This window comes from Atractosteus spatula, chromosome 26 (assembly GCF_055471065.1).
Source record: "Atractosteus spatula isolate fAtrSpa1 chromosome 26, fAtrSpa1.hap1, whole genome shotgun sequence".
NCBI lineage: Eukaryota > Metazoa > Chordata > Actinopteri > Semionotiformes > Lepisosteidae > Atractosteus > Atractosteus spatula.
Genome location: NC_142731.1, coordinates 399,174 through 413,858, shown reverse-complemented (window position 1 = coordinate 413,858; position 14,685 = coordinate 399,174). Strand labels below are relative to the sequence as shown.

General features: G+C 47.0%; 1 protein-coding gene and 1 non-coding gene across 2 annotated transcripts; both read right to left on the bottom strand.

Annotated features, from left to right (window-relative positions):
• Nucleotides 1–7,532: 7,532 nt before the first annotated feature.
• On the bottom strand, nt 7,533–13,077 carry phb1 (prohibitin 1). The gene is made up of 7 exons (XM_088906478.1): nt 12,999–13,077; nt 11,806–11,908; nt 10,858–11,019; nt 10,619–10,761; nt 9,838–9,954; nt 9,220–9,315; nt 7,533–8,683 (listed from the first exon to the last, which is right to left on the bottom strand). The coding sequence occupies exons 2-7, from the start codon at nt 11,888–11,890 to the stop codon at nt 8,471–8,473; spliced, it is 816 nt and encodes a 271-aa protein (XP_088762604.1). The 5' UTR covers nt 11,891–11,908; nt 12,999–13,077; the 3' UTR covers nt 7,533–8,470.
• Nucleotides 13,078–14,442: 1,365 nt separating this feature from the next.
• Nucleotides 14,443–14,606, bottom strand: LOC148814541 (U1 spliceosomal RNA). The gene has a single exon (XR_016086113.1). It is a non-coding gene; the product is annotated as a U1 spliceosomal RNA (small nuclear RNA).
• Between the last annotated feature and the right edge of the window lie 79 nt (nt 14,607–14,685).

The following is a 14,685-nucleotide window of genomic DNA, read 5'->3' as shown; positions in this document are numbered from 1 at the left end:
GGACAAATGAAAATGGAACCCAGACTGTCGAGGGTGGATCTCAGAGTGTGGTGAATCGATTGTGCACATTTTCTGCCTGCTGGTTTAGGTGCGCTCAGACCCTGTTCCTCTGGAATCTCATTTTACACCCATTAAGAGTCCAGAATTTGCATTCTCCTTGCTCTAACCAGTCCCCATTTCTGCATAATGCTGTAGGAGCTCAGGCAACTTTAGCAGATAAAGCAATTTCTCTTTTAAATGAGATGATTCAACAGACATTCGGGTCCAAAGGTGCTTGATTTCACTGTCAGCCCTCTGGCTACAACCAGCCAGCAGCTCCTGAGACTGAAAAGCATTCAGCTTCTCAGAACGCTCACAGCAGAGGTGTGTGCAGTGGGCAGTGTGCTCCAGAGCACTCTGCTGTTGAATTCTGCCCAAAATGTGCTCTACACACCTTACACACAAAAACACACAACACTCCAAGGAGTGGCTACCTGTTGATCTTCAGTACCACAACATGTTTGTTATAGTTTCATTATGACTGTGTCACCTAACGTGGGTTTTGTTACACCCTATATAATATTCTGCCCGAGTCCTGTTTTTCAAATTGATCTCTAAACTCCTGGGGTTGTTCACAACATCACTTGTTTTCTGTTCTACAGAAGCACTGAGGCAGCGCTTTTCCTGCTGGTGATGATCACTCCCAACTAACCAAGCAGCCATTTCACCTCAGCAGTGACAGCAAATAATAAAAACACCCCTTTTACAGGATAGAAGTTGGTTTTGGTGTGAACATGGTAACCACAGAATTTTTATAACAACTATTTTTTAAACCTTTAAAAACAGAGACATTCAACAAGTACAGAAAAGCACAGCAGTGTTAAAGGTCAGCTCATAGAAAAAAAACTGAAGGGAAAAAGGGCTGATTAAACAGCTTGTAAATGGAAAGACACTTCACAATGGACTCACACAATGAGCTCAGGCCCCGATACGTTTCCATCAGAGTTTTTTTAATGAAGTGGAAATAGTGTTGGTTGAGCTGCACAACAAGTGAGCATACCCCTGCGATGGTAGCTGGGGATGAAATAATAACCCATTTTCATGTTTATCAGGCTGACTGACCTCAGCTCAAAGAAGTCAGCAAAAAGAAATTTGTGGAAATGTACAATTATATACAACGATGAATGGTCTTAAAATGAGATTGAGCAACGGAAGAAACAGCCGTTTTCACACAACTACACGCTTACACATGAAAGATTTTTTTGCCAATACAGACCAGTAACCAAAACTGAGCTATTAACGCCTTCCTAAATATTGCTACAAGGTTTGTACTTAAGTGAATTCAACACTGAGGATTATAACTAGCTGGAATAGTATGGATAGAGACGTCGGTGAGTTTCGGTGTTCTATGCAATACTGTAAAGCTACAGAGCTACCCGTCTACAGACAGGTCGTCTCTAGAACTGCAGGAGCCCGGAGAGGACAAAAGTAATTTTGACTGAGTTTGACTGGAGACGTTTGACTCAGAACTGTCTCTAGGTGTGTGCTGCACGACAGCTAGACCTGGACATCCGTTAAGGACCGGCGCTAAGACTTCCTTCTCGGCGCTAGACTGACTGAAGAAGACGTATAGCAGTCTGATGCAGGCGCTGTGAACGTGGGCTGCTCTTCAGCATCACGGTAAAACATCTGATGCAAATGAGCAGAAAGCCGCAAACTAAATATATCCGCGGTGCTGTTCAGTCACTCTCACACACGCTCGGCTAGGTGCTCTCGCAAACCCAGGCACATCCTTCCTGTTTCTCGCCGGGCGCCCGGGCGCCGCGCACGCCCGCTCGGCGCCCGGCTCTTCGGAGTAGCTTCATCTGCGCTCCCACCGTCCTGCAGCGCCCACATCATAGCGCGGCCTCGCCTCTCGCCAGCTTCCCTGGCGGCGCCGGGAGTGCAGAGGTGAACCCCTCCAATTCAGCGTCCCTGGAAATCTGTGTTCCCCTCGGAAACGCGAACCCTTTCCCCCTTCCTTCTCCGGGACCCACAGACTTCTCTTCTCCCACATGTAAAATGATTTAAATGTCACGCGTAAGGCCAAAAGAGGCGCACGGCGCACATCCTCTGAGTTCCATGTCTTGTGTAAAGACAACTTCAGCTTTCGTTAGCCAGTTAGCAGTAAATGGTTTCACATTACCGTAATCCCTACCAAACACATTAAATACACAGAGAAACCGATATAAACTCGCACAAGGAGGGCTTTTTATCCGTTCTGCATCAAGCCAAGACAAACGCACGCAGTCCCTGCCTGTATTCTTAACTCTCCTGGAAGGTTTTGCGTGCGTATGTCGGGGGGCAGATTTCCAGAGGATACTGACTTGGATTCGACACCAACTTTCCCAGAGTCACGGGCGGCGCTGAATAGCGTCAGACTCCATTTACACACATTTAAGGAAACGCGCTGTCAATTCATTTTTTAAAATGTAGCATCTGAAGGCGTTCATGTGCCTGAGTGGGCGCGTAGATATGCATAGCTAATTATACTGTATACCATCTACACAGCTGTGGTTGGAAGTATTCACACTGAAAAACACATGGTCACTGAACAGAAAAAGCGATCATTGATGTTAGTAGACAGATATAGGTCTTCATCATGACTGACAGGATTTTAACAAAAATGCAGAGCTTTTAGGAATAATTCATATTAATAAAAAGATTTTTAGCTTTTTTCATTTTTTATTTTTCTCTTTTTTTGGAGTGCTTGTGAGCGAGTTTGGAAGCTCTTGACATCCTGGAGGAGGAACATCGGTCAAGGACTCAGTTTCATTCCTCATCCTCAGCCCAGCAGGGGAGTAGCTGCTTTCTCTAGGCTTGTCCACAGCACCTGAGGGGGAGCTCATGTCAGGATCACAGAAACGGTATGAAACGCGCACACCCACAAGCACCTGGGCAGGGCTGCTCACTGCTTCCCGCACTGATCCCTGCAAGAGCCCCTGTAGATACCCTAGTGAAATACCTCCCTGAGGAACAGGCTGCACTTTTTATTGTGACTGTACACAGTCTGGAAAACTGTAAAGAGAGACATATTGCAAGTCAGCGCTGTGCTAGACTTGAGAAGAGTCTGGGATCTCAAGACACTAGCTCCACACCCTTGTGCGGGTCACCCAGTGTCTGCAGACTGAGGTCCTGCCCAGGGTGAGTGGAGTTCTGAGCAGGCAGAACTTCGCTCTTCTGAAACAACACCTTCGCCTTCATTCCAGCCTCGTAATAGAAGAGTGGAGAGGTATAATATGATTGAAGGGCAGATTTCAAGACTATAACTGTGTTTAGTGCATTAACTGGCTGATAGTGCAGAGGCTGTGTCAGAGTCGGTCATCTCTCTGAGGCAGTGACTGAGGTGTTTGTGATAAGAAAAGTGCCCACTAAGGGCCCAGAGGACTTCTAGTGTTTAAAGAAAAAAACATCAACAGGATGCTGTAAGTGATTTCCTGTGTGTGGCGCAGAGAGAGCCTGTAACAGGTGTGTCTCAGGTCAGGTGGTTAACTTGCCTTCTCAGAGACTAACTGTCATAATGGAGGAGGTCACATACAGACACAAGCACAACTGCCATGAGCCAGAGACAGTGGGGGGTAATGTCACAAGACTCTTACCACACAGGTCTGTACGCAGACATTCACATACTCAATTATACACAAACTACATGGGATTTGAGCACTTATTCAATCTAGAGTTCTAATTTAAGACTATAAGAAAGACTACAAACAAGTGGATCTAATCTAATTGTTTGGTTACTAGTTAATAAAATGATTAAGGTCTCATCTGGTCATTTTTTAAAGGATCCCAGGGAATCTGCTTTAATAAAATGAGCAGGCAACTCCCACAACACTTTGTGTAAATTCCTCCCGAGAGGAATTGCTCCGAGACTTGCACTCCCCTGCAGTTTGCACCTGTGTCCTGCGATTCATCTTTCACCTCTTCCATTGCAAATCATTCTTTGCACTCATAAGCCAACAGGTTATAATTTTGTTCCGTTATGTAATAGCTATACATTATACACATCTGCAATTTTTAGCTACTTTCCAGCCCTTCTAAGTTAATCACGAAGGCTATGCTGTTGCAAACTCTAATTTTATTCAAATCCCTTAACTGTGCAAAAATTAACTGGTCAAAAACAGAGGCTCCTATGAAGTTGTGTTATGAATAAAAATAGTACTGAGAATCAGCCTGAACCTCCCAGGCTTGGGTTGACGAGATATCAGTTCCTGACCAGCAATGTGCCGCTGGATGGAAGCTGAGATAGGGGACTGCTCCTGCAGGCTGGAGACCTGCACCCCAGGGGGCCAGCGGTGACCTGGGCCACTGATTGTGAGGCACAGAGGGGGTGCAGGAAACCCCCGAGTGAGCAGACAGGAGATCTGGCAGCGGCGCAGGGGTGGAGTCAGACTGAAAGGGGAAAGGGTGGGGGGCATGAGCTGCTGCAGCAGGGCTGCCGAGTCTCACTATGAATTCACTTCACCCCGGAGTCCGGGGGTCACACGCGAAACAGGACCCCACCCGGGGCTGGGACCTGCAAGACGGCGGTGGCTGGGTGGGGACGGCTCCCCGCCCTGCGAGTGCCCTGAGCAGCAGCGTGACAGCACACTTCCAGAAGTGTGAACGTTAGAACACAGGTTACACACAGGTCCTGCTACAACTGATACTCCAGCAGCACATGATCCCAGCCAGGTGTCACAGAGCTGTACTACACAGGCAGGACAGTAAAAACGTTAGTAAAAAAATCACATAGTCATCTAGTAGTAGTCTCTATTTATGGAGAGCCGGGAAACAAGCACGATAGTTTAAATATCAGTAATCAAAGTCACTGCGTCAGAGCGTGAGACGAGAAAGCTTTTCTCCCAAGTGAGTCTCTCAGTCCAGGCTGCAGGACACACAGCATCAGCTGAGCGCTGAGGTCAGGCTCCAGAGGAGATCGGCTCGGCTGAGTACAATTTGAAGACCGGGGCTCTCGCACACTGCGTAGTGGAAAATCATCTTCACACAATTTTCTTCTAAGACTTCACGTGAGGAAAGAGGCTCTTGAGAATGGCTGGACACCTGTATGAAAAGTATATGGAACCCCAATATCCTTCTCCCGCTTTCAGTACAATTACGCTACATCTCAGGGAACAGAGAATGCCCCAGTCTGCCACGACTCGGCGATCTCTCAACAAACTGGGGGACCCAACACTTGCAGACCCCTCTCCAAAGTATTAGTGAATGCCATGTTCTGTACAGGAACTCATCCTCTCCAAAGCAGTGAAAATATCTGTGTATTATGTACCATAAGTCCCAAGGGCTTTAAAGTAGAAGCAGACCTGGCATTTTTTGAAGTATTCTATGCTACAGAAAAGATAAAATGGATATCTCAAAGAAGCCTTAAGACATCTGGACTGTGGGTAACATTGTTTTGCATACAAAAAATACCAAAAGGAAGAGCAGTTGCTGCTTCAAGATGCTACTGAGCTGCTACCCACAACCTAAACCAACCCTATTCTTGTAACCCTATTCTTAATTAGATGTACAATAAAATCACAAGCAGCTTAAAACCTTGAAAAACACTTAATTCTGGTCCAGCTCCGTAAATGTGTCAAACTGGTGTGAGTGAACAAACCATATGTTCTTGTGACATTTTATTTGTTCTGGTAAGTAAATTTCTAGTCAGATAAAGGGCCTCTTTACTGATATCAAAGGGTCAGCTGATTTAGACATTAGAAGTAAGACACATACTCTTATTCAACAGTTCAATATAAAATAGGTCAGAAATGTGGCCTTTTTCTGGAAAAACTTCAAAAGCCAAAAAGACATCAGCTTCGTTTCTTTTGAGGAAAGAGTAGTGAAGCTCTTTTGTTTGTACAGTGCACAACGTGAACGGATTTCTGTCCAGTATGGTGTGGCCCCCAAGGGAGCTGCTATCTAAACAAACACAGAGAGATGCGACCTTCATCCTTCTGAGAGTTAATCCTACAGAAAGGCCATTTCTCCAGGCCCCTAGACCACTGGCTCAATGGTGGCTGGTTTCTGTTTAACTAGATTAATCTCCGGTTTCAGCTTGACTCATGTGGGTAACAGGAAAGAGGATCTCAGAATCAGAGCTCCTTCTTTAATCAGGCTTAGAGATTTTCAATTGTCTGCAGAAAAAATCAGTTATAATTATATTAATACAGAATCTAACCACTTCATAAATTGGGAAGGAATTAATGGAAACAAAGATGTGATTTTTTAAAACCATTTTAGAATTTTTCAGCCTTCTAGTTTGGTAATTTTATGTGCAATTATACCGTCCTTTTGAAAGTAAAATACATCTCCTGCCCATTACTTTATAAATATACACTTACCTATGTAAAATTATCATGAAAGTTTCAATTTCATTCCCATGGCAAGCATGGTCACTAGAAGAAAGAGGGATTGGGGGCTCTGGAGAACAGCATGGTGGCACAGCGCTGGGGCCCCAGGTTCAGCTCCTGGGGTGCTGTCTGTGTGGAGTTTGCATGTTCATGTGCCCTGTGATGGACTGGTGTCTCCTCAGGGTGTATCCTGCTCCCATGACCCTGAACTGGATGACGCCGTTACAAAATGGGTGGATGGGAAAAGTGGATGTTCGTTCCAAGAGAAAAGAGAGTTTTGATCAAAGATCATAATACAGAAAGTGCTAATAAAGTTACAGATGCAATCTTTCAACATTTCTGTCTGCTTTGCCCACGTTAAGGACTTAAAATGAAAACAAGTAAAATTACCTGGATATATGTTAGTATTTGTCATTTTTCTCTCTGTAAGGAGGGTGTAATCTTGTTTGAAAGTTTGTTCCATTAAATATTCTGTTTTCAGTTTGCATCTTGTTAAACAAGATATACGCAGGAATAGTACTGGAACAGAAAGGAGTGCTAATCGTATGTCTTCATTAAAAAGCGAACAACACACTCATTTGGGCAACAAAACCAGCCCTTCAGCTCAAGTTTTTCTTCATGACGCGACGATTTTCATATTTCAAATAATTATTTGTGCAAGCTTGCTGTCCCATTTATAGTGCAGCATACACTAAGCTCCTGTGATGGAGATCATATAGCAAACATTTATTCCGTTGGTACTAATTAACCAGCCAAGGTTGATTACCATCACACTGGCATGCAGTATCGCCATCGCAGGGGAGAAAGAACTACCTGTGTGCAATGTCTTAATTGTTAGATGAAAGGCTGCTTTTAATCAGTAGCCTTTTTGGATATTAAAAATACTGGTAAATGAGACTTCTGCAACTGAGAAAATGAAACAGAAACGGTAGTCAAAGTCTGCCACAACATTCAATACAGCCATTATTTCACCCGATGAGTAGTCTCCCCCTGGTGGCACTTCCATAGATCAATTCAAGAAGGTGCCTGTGGCTTAGGCCCTGTATGCCCGCTGGCCTGCATCACGTATTGATGGATTTCACTTTAAGATTTTACTGAAAAGAAAAGTTTCACGTTTCAGTTCACACATGATTTACATGTTTACACACCAAGGCATACCAACAGAAGAAATGAAGTTCACACTGTAGTAGAAATAGTTTTATTTGGCTAACAGAGACCTGGTGGAATGACTGAAGACTTGTCCGTCTACAATCCTAGGGTGTTTCTTTACTGAAAGATCAAACTCGTAACAGGTTGTTTTCCCTTCTACAACGACTTACACAGAGCTGCTTGTGACGAACAAGATGATGCTTGACTGGGATCAACGCATTTTGCGGTCATGAGGCCTTACCACAGGTACATCATATTCATATTCAGGAAATTCAGGTAAATAATTCATCAGCCAGCAATGGGCAGGACCACCCAAAGCATCAAAACTGCAGCTTGACACCAGAGAAGGGTCCGCAGAGGCCACTGATGACACTTTAGACAGGTCAAGCTAAACAAAACATGGTAAAGAACACAGCAGCGTTAAAGGGGGGCTAATCCGAGGTAAAACATCATTCAATATGGACGCTACCTGTCAGAGAAGAGTCGACCATTCTGCAGACCCCTCCAAAATATACCCTTAGCAACTTGATAGATAAAAACAGAAGTGAATGTAAGCATCTATATAAGCATAATGACAAAGACTATCTGCACTTAAGTACTGCACTGGAGGTACAGACAAGATATGAAAACGAAACATTTCACTGGACCACAGAAAGTTGCAAGGCATGAGGAAACGCCAGTGGACAATCTGAACCAGGGTGCAAACAAGGTGACACAGTCTCACCTCCAGCAAAATTTAATCCCAGTCAAGACCAGAGGCTGCTGCCCACAGCTGACAAGTGACTGACTTCAGGAACGACAGAATGCACAGGGAAATGTAATTGAAATGAATTTCTCTACAGGGGTGGGCTCAAATAATAACGTCACTGGTCCCCGGAGGTCAGTGGGCCCTCTCAGCTCTTGTCGTCACACGCACGCACACAGAGGGATCGGCCCCGGGCACCAGGCTACAGTCCTGCCCCCGTCAGGGGTCACTGGGGCAGCTGCAGCAGGGTGCCCTGTCCGGAGGGCAGGTAGGTGATGTTTCGGGAGCGGGACAGCTGGAAGGCGATGTCCTCGGCGGCCTCCAGCTTGCGGAGCTCGACCAGCCCGTCGCCGGCAATGGACAGGGAGTTGGCGATCAGCAGGGCAGCCTGGGAGTCGCCCTCGGCGGAGATGATGGCCGCCTGCTTCTGCTGCTCCGCCTAGAGGGAAAGGAGACAGGACAGCGGGCCGGTCAGAAGCTGCGCAGAAGAACCAGTTCAATTCAATACCGAAGACAATAAAACGTGAACAAGTCCAAGAGGGGGGGTGTGAATATTTCACCCACTGTACCATCCTATTTCTATCTATACCAATACTTAGAATGAGTTGCAGAAAGTGGAGCAGAATCATAACTGTGCCATTACAAAATCACAACTGAATTTTTATGTGTCACAGGGATTCTTGTTCTATTTGTGCTCAAGTGGTTGTTACCTTCTGCAGACAGACAAGAATTTTATTCTTATTAATTTCCAACTTAACCAGAGGGGGGAAGGGGGGGCGGTTGTGCTGTACTGGCTCTGTGAGACTGCCAGGTGTGCCCATGGTGGTGAACACGAGTTGCACTGCAGCCCTCTGGTGTGTACTGCAGCTGTCCAAGGTAATGGACTCTGGTAGTACAGGCATGTACAAGACCTGATCACTTCATGGAGCACATGTTCCAGAAGCAGGTCTCACAGCCTGCACAGAGGCACCCCACCTTTTCCACGACGAAGCGAGCCCGTTCTGCCTCCTGCTGAGCCACCTGCTTCATCTCCACAGCCTCTGTGAACTCCTTACCAAAGGTCAAGTGCGTCTGTGGGGAGAGTCAGAGAGACATCACATCACCGCACTGCTGCTCTCTCACAGCTTGAGCTTAGACTTCTACTAAAGAAACAAACAACGTTCTTTACGGATTGTGGGTCCTTAAAGGATACCTCACAATTGCAAGCCTGGTTGCTGGAGCCTTAGTCTGCATCTACTTAAAGTAGATGCAATTACAGAATGTAAAGGTACTGATGTCCAGGAGATATTTCCTCTATACAGGAGGAAATGTCTTCCAAGAATACAAGCTTTAAACTGTGGAACTTGTGCAGATGGTATATAACTTAATTAGCTTTGAGAAGTTTTTTTTGCAGACTGAAAGTGACATTAGACATTTCACAACAGATGAAACAAAGATGTTGGGTTACTGACCTATCCCTGCAGTCACTCAGATTTTTTTTGTACTGGCTAATTGTTCTGCAGTTACACTAGGTTGACTGGTCCTGGACAGACTGTCTACTGGGCTGACACACTGCTGACGCCGGCAGTGCTGTGTGCTGGAAGCTCACCGTACCAGTGAGACATCGTCCAGAATCAGGCCGAAGGTGGAGGCTCTCTCGATGAGGTCCTCGCTGACCTGCCGCGACACCATTTCTCGCTGCGTGATCAGCTCTCCGGCATCGAACCGCGCCTGTGGGACGAACAGGGAGTCAGTGCGCAGCCCTCAGCACGCTGCAGCTGGAGGGAAACCAAACAGACCGGTTTCAAGAGCCTTTATCCTGATTTCCTATGATCACTGAAAGGCTCAGCTGTCTGATGCCAACTCACTGAGCCTCGCCTGAGCAAGTTACCAAACCCCCAGTGCTCCACCCCTGAGACAAGAGGTAAAACCCAAGTCTTACCTCGGGTCCTAATGGAGAATGCAGCCAATATCGCAGAGATTTTCAAGACAAATGTGGACCTGATTTTGGAAAACCCCTTTTCCTGTCCCAGCCACAATGAGGGGACAGCGTCCCACCCTGAAAGCCCTTGGCCACGGTTAGAGAGAGGCTTGCCTCCTCATTGTTCCAGGTCTTCTACTATAGGCTGCACTACCTTTGCACATATTCCAGTACCTCTACGGTGTCAGTGTGAGTGTGCTGCCGATAGTATTGACTGGTTTGTGTGTTGTTTTAACTTTTTAGATCTGAAGTCTGATTACTTTGCTGCTTTACTGCTGCCCCGTGCACTCGCTGAGCTCCACTTCTCACAAAAGCGACAAATCAGGAAACAAAGGAACAGAACCCCAGCTCAACGGCTCCCTCGGCCGCCCCCTGCGGAAGAGGGGCTGCTCAGTCCCGGCGCCGGGCTCTTACCACCACGGACTTGAGCACCTCGGTGGTGATGGAGGGCAGAACCCTTTCGTCGTAGTCCTCCCCGATGCTGGTGAAGATGCGGGGCAGCTGGCTGGCCACCGGCCTGAAGAGTATTCTCAGGGTGATGTTGACGTTCTGCAGGTCTGCAGGAGGAAGAGGGGGACAGGAGGGCGGGGAGAAATGAGGGGGGTGTATCTGATTCCCAGAAGGGGAAGTCACGGTGCGGCTGGCTGTGTTACCTTTGCTGCCTGTGATGACGGGCACGTTGCGGGGGCGCGACCGGCAGTCGAAGATGATGGGCTTCTGAACCCACGGGACGAGGAAGTGGGTGCCCTCTCCCACCACTATGTCCTGCACGCCGCGGAAACGGTCGAAGATGACCGCCCTGTGGCCAGCGTCCACTGCAACAAACAGAGATAAGATCAGAGATAAGACACCTTTCACCTCGTTTCGCTCTGGATGGAGCGAGAGGCACAACTCTCTCCCATCACACCGAACAGTCACCTTGGAGAGAACTGCCAGGAGACCAGGGCGTGCAGCCTGGGTTCTGAAGGACCCTTCTGACAACACTTCCTTATTCCCCCGTTAATAAAAACCATTAGTAGTGTTCGGTATTATCACATTTTTACCCATTTGGACCTCCCATTTTTAGGAGCCCAAAATGATAGCTAACTTCCCTCGTGCAGAAGAACAGAGGCTTACGAAGTGAGTGGAACAGTGTCATGACCGCCTGCGTCTGTGCATCACTGACTAGTCATTCACTCAGAGCTGCTAAGAAAGCTACAGGAGAGCCACATGTACAGGGAGGGCTAAACAGCATTTTCTGCACCTAGGACACACAAACAGCACTGCAGGAACTGCACACCCCAGCGCTGTGAGGCTGCAATGCTGACCAGTAGACCACCGTGTTGTCCCAGATACATTTGGGTTACTAACAGGAAAACATCTTTACAAAAAGGGAGCCTGAAAGGAAACAAATCAGCTGTGAAACTGAAGCCGAATCCCTGTGATGTTTTAAGAAATGGCTGGATTGTATTCTCGCATCCTTGGTTACGAATGTGCAAATAAGCACGGCGTGTCACAGAGATTTCTTCCATTTACCACCTCTTACTTGGCTTTCTTACCACAAAATTACTTCTGCGTAGAAAACAAAACCCGGGACGTCCAGCCCATGAGAGCCGACTCACCATTATACAGGGCGGAGTTGACCACCCCCCCTGCGATGGCCAGTCCCAGGCCGAGCTTGCCGATGGCTTCAAACACTCTCGCCATGCTGGTATCTCAGGAGCCCTGGGGACACAAGGCAGGGATGTTTAGGAACGACCCTCCGCCCAGGACAGAGAGGAACTACAGCTACAGCAGCTGTATTTACCGCCTGCTGGTCTGGAAGAACCACATTCACTCAAGACCCTGGTGACATCAGTGTCAGTCGGGATGAGTTTATATTTTCAAAACAAGACAGCCAAAAGCTGAAGTCAATATCTAAGCATGCCGTTTTACTCAGAATAAAAATGCAGGAATCAACTCTAATCAGAACATAAACACAACTACATGTTTTAAGAGCACAAGACCTAAAAAGTGTAATATGTGCAGCTCACTTAAAACCTAGAACAGGAGGCATTTTACACAAAGGACCGTGAGAGGGTGGAACAAGTGAGATCCTGGGATCAATTAACTACTAACTACCGAACGGGTCACACAGGCCGAATGGTGTCGGTTCTGGTATCGGCTCCAGTCAGCCAAGAAGGACCCCCAGCAACACGTCCAAGCACTGCAATTTAATTGAATCCGAGAATTAAACCGCATTTTGTAACGATGGCGGAGGCTGCCTGAGCACTTGAAGCCTAACAAGGACTTGCGCCACGGAAATCGCATCTTCTTCGGCAGTATCAGCATACAACGGTAATGCTTCGAAAAATAATAATTATAAACTAACATCTATTAAAAAACTAACATCTCACTACCCAATAAAATTGCGCTGCTTGGGGGCCACAAATAAAGGAACAAACATTCGCAGGTTTTTCGTCCATTTTCCCGACAGCACCCCGGCTGGTTTGAACTTGGGAAACGGAGATCCCGGCGAGCCCGCCCGGCCGCACGCCGACACGCCGGGCCCGAGGCTGCAGCGGACCCCGGGGCCCGTCCGGACCGCGGCGGCAGGGACAACAGTCATAACAAGCGCTTCGCCATCTCGGTCCTCCGTCCCGGTACCGGGCTCACCTCACAGCGCCTCACACGCGTTTACCAGCGTGGCGGGGATAAACACCATGTGAACTCCGTTTAAGCACTAAAAATCTTCTGTCTAGACTATACGGCACCAACAGATCTTCAACTATAAAAGTCGTTTTTCGTTACTTTTTGCTAAAACCGCGCCACTCACCTTTTCCCAGGCACAACATATGACCTCCACAGCAAAACGCGTGAATCAGGCAGCCCAGTGCGCAAGCCTCGACGGCCTCCTAACATCCCCTTTCCTGATTGGCCAGCCTGAGTCGCGAGGGCAGCTGGGACTTGTAGTTCTAAGAGCCTCGACACCGCGTTTGAACGTATCTCGGGCCTCGAAGTATTATCAGGTGGTAGTAGTTCAGGTGGGTAGCTGCGTCAGCATGCGTAGGCTGCAAAGGAACAAGTAATAGGTTTATTCCATGCTGAAAAAAAGAAGAAAGAGAACACAACGTTTCGGCCGTGGAGCCTTCTTCAGGTGTCATTATCAGGTGGGCAGCTGCGTCAGCATGCGTAGGCTGCAAAGGAACAAGTAATAGGTTTATTCCATGCTGAAAAGAAGAAGAAAGAGAACACAACGTTTCGGCCGTGGAGCCTTCTTCAGCATGGAATAAACCTTCTTCTTCTTTTCAGCATGGAATAAACCTATTACTTGTTCCTCGAACTATTATGTTTTCCAATTGGCTGAGACGGAAACGCTGAGGTTCGTGGGAAATGTAGTTTTTTGGCACTTGTGTCGGTGTCCATACACTCTACTTCGCCTGGCTGGTGGTATCACCATTGGGGCAGGGAAAACTAGTCTAGTAAGTAGTAGACTGCCATAAAAATATGAAAATCAGAAGAAAGGACAGAAACAAACCCCCATTTTTAACTGTACGAGGATAATATTGTTAATGAAATGATTTACACATGGCACTGTGGATATCGCGGCAAAACACGCTTCCATAATACGATTTTATTTTAAGAGCTTTATTTTCTTTTCACAAACAAAAAAAACAGAATCGCAAAATATAAAACTTTACATTATTATATATACCTAAACAGTATAGATGACCACACCTTCCATAATAGAGGCTTTAAAAGATACAGTTCGTTTTTCCACGCAGATGTTTCCCATCTCCCATCCCAGTAAATGCACCGCTAATGCAGTTATCTGCCCGGCAGGCCGCCGGCGCCACCCTGTGGTGAAGAGCAGCAGCTCAAACAGGTCTCTCTATTTCCAGATAGGGAGCTGCGGCAGCCGGCGTAGGCTGCAAAGGAACAGGTAAAGGTTTGTTCCTGCTGAAAAGAGACGATAAGAAGCAACGTGTCAGCTGTGGAGCTTCTTCAGGTGCCTTCTTCGGTCTCCACAGCCGAAATTTGTGTTTCTTCTATTTCCAGCATGGAATGAACCTTTACTTGTTCTTCAACGCGCGTACCGGTGTATCTTATTTTTCATTATTAAACGCATAATAGAATTTACATATACAACCCGAGGGTCAGGCACAGCACAAGATTATCGCGTCCCCATTCTAGCGCCGTCTGACGGCTACTAACCAGAACTACACCCACAGGAACTTGCACAATACTGTGTACTATCGGTCTGTTGTTAACCATCTTGCCAGGGGAGAGCGCGAACGCAGTCCCCCACTACCAGAAATTATGCAGTCGAGATTCCCACATTTGGGGAATTCGCAGGGGTCAGCACAGCCGGAGTGCAATGGCCGAGCCTCGCCCTGAGTGAACCTCCTTCATGATCAAGGTATCTCCCCTGCCAGGTAAGTATGACTTGAATACGTTCGCCGCTCGTCACCACCCTGCAGAACGTAAGACTGCCGTTTACGGTGAGGAATTATTCACTCCTT

Bases quoted from the DNA above. Each gene is read 5' to 3' on its own strand.
- phb1 (XM_088906478.1), bottom strand. From the start codon at position 11,890: ATGGCGAGAGTGTTTGAAGCCATCGGCAAGCTCGGCCTGGGACTGGCC. The intron at 10,762-10,857 runs GTAACACAGCCA...TTCCTCCTGCAG, and splicing joins CGTCATCACAGGCAGCAAAG to ACCTGCAGAACGTCAACATC. The intron at 9,955-10,618 runs GTAAGAGCCCGG...TTCGTCCCACAG, and splicing joins AGGTGCTCAAGTCCGTGGTG to GCGCGGTTCGATGCCGGAGA.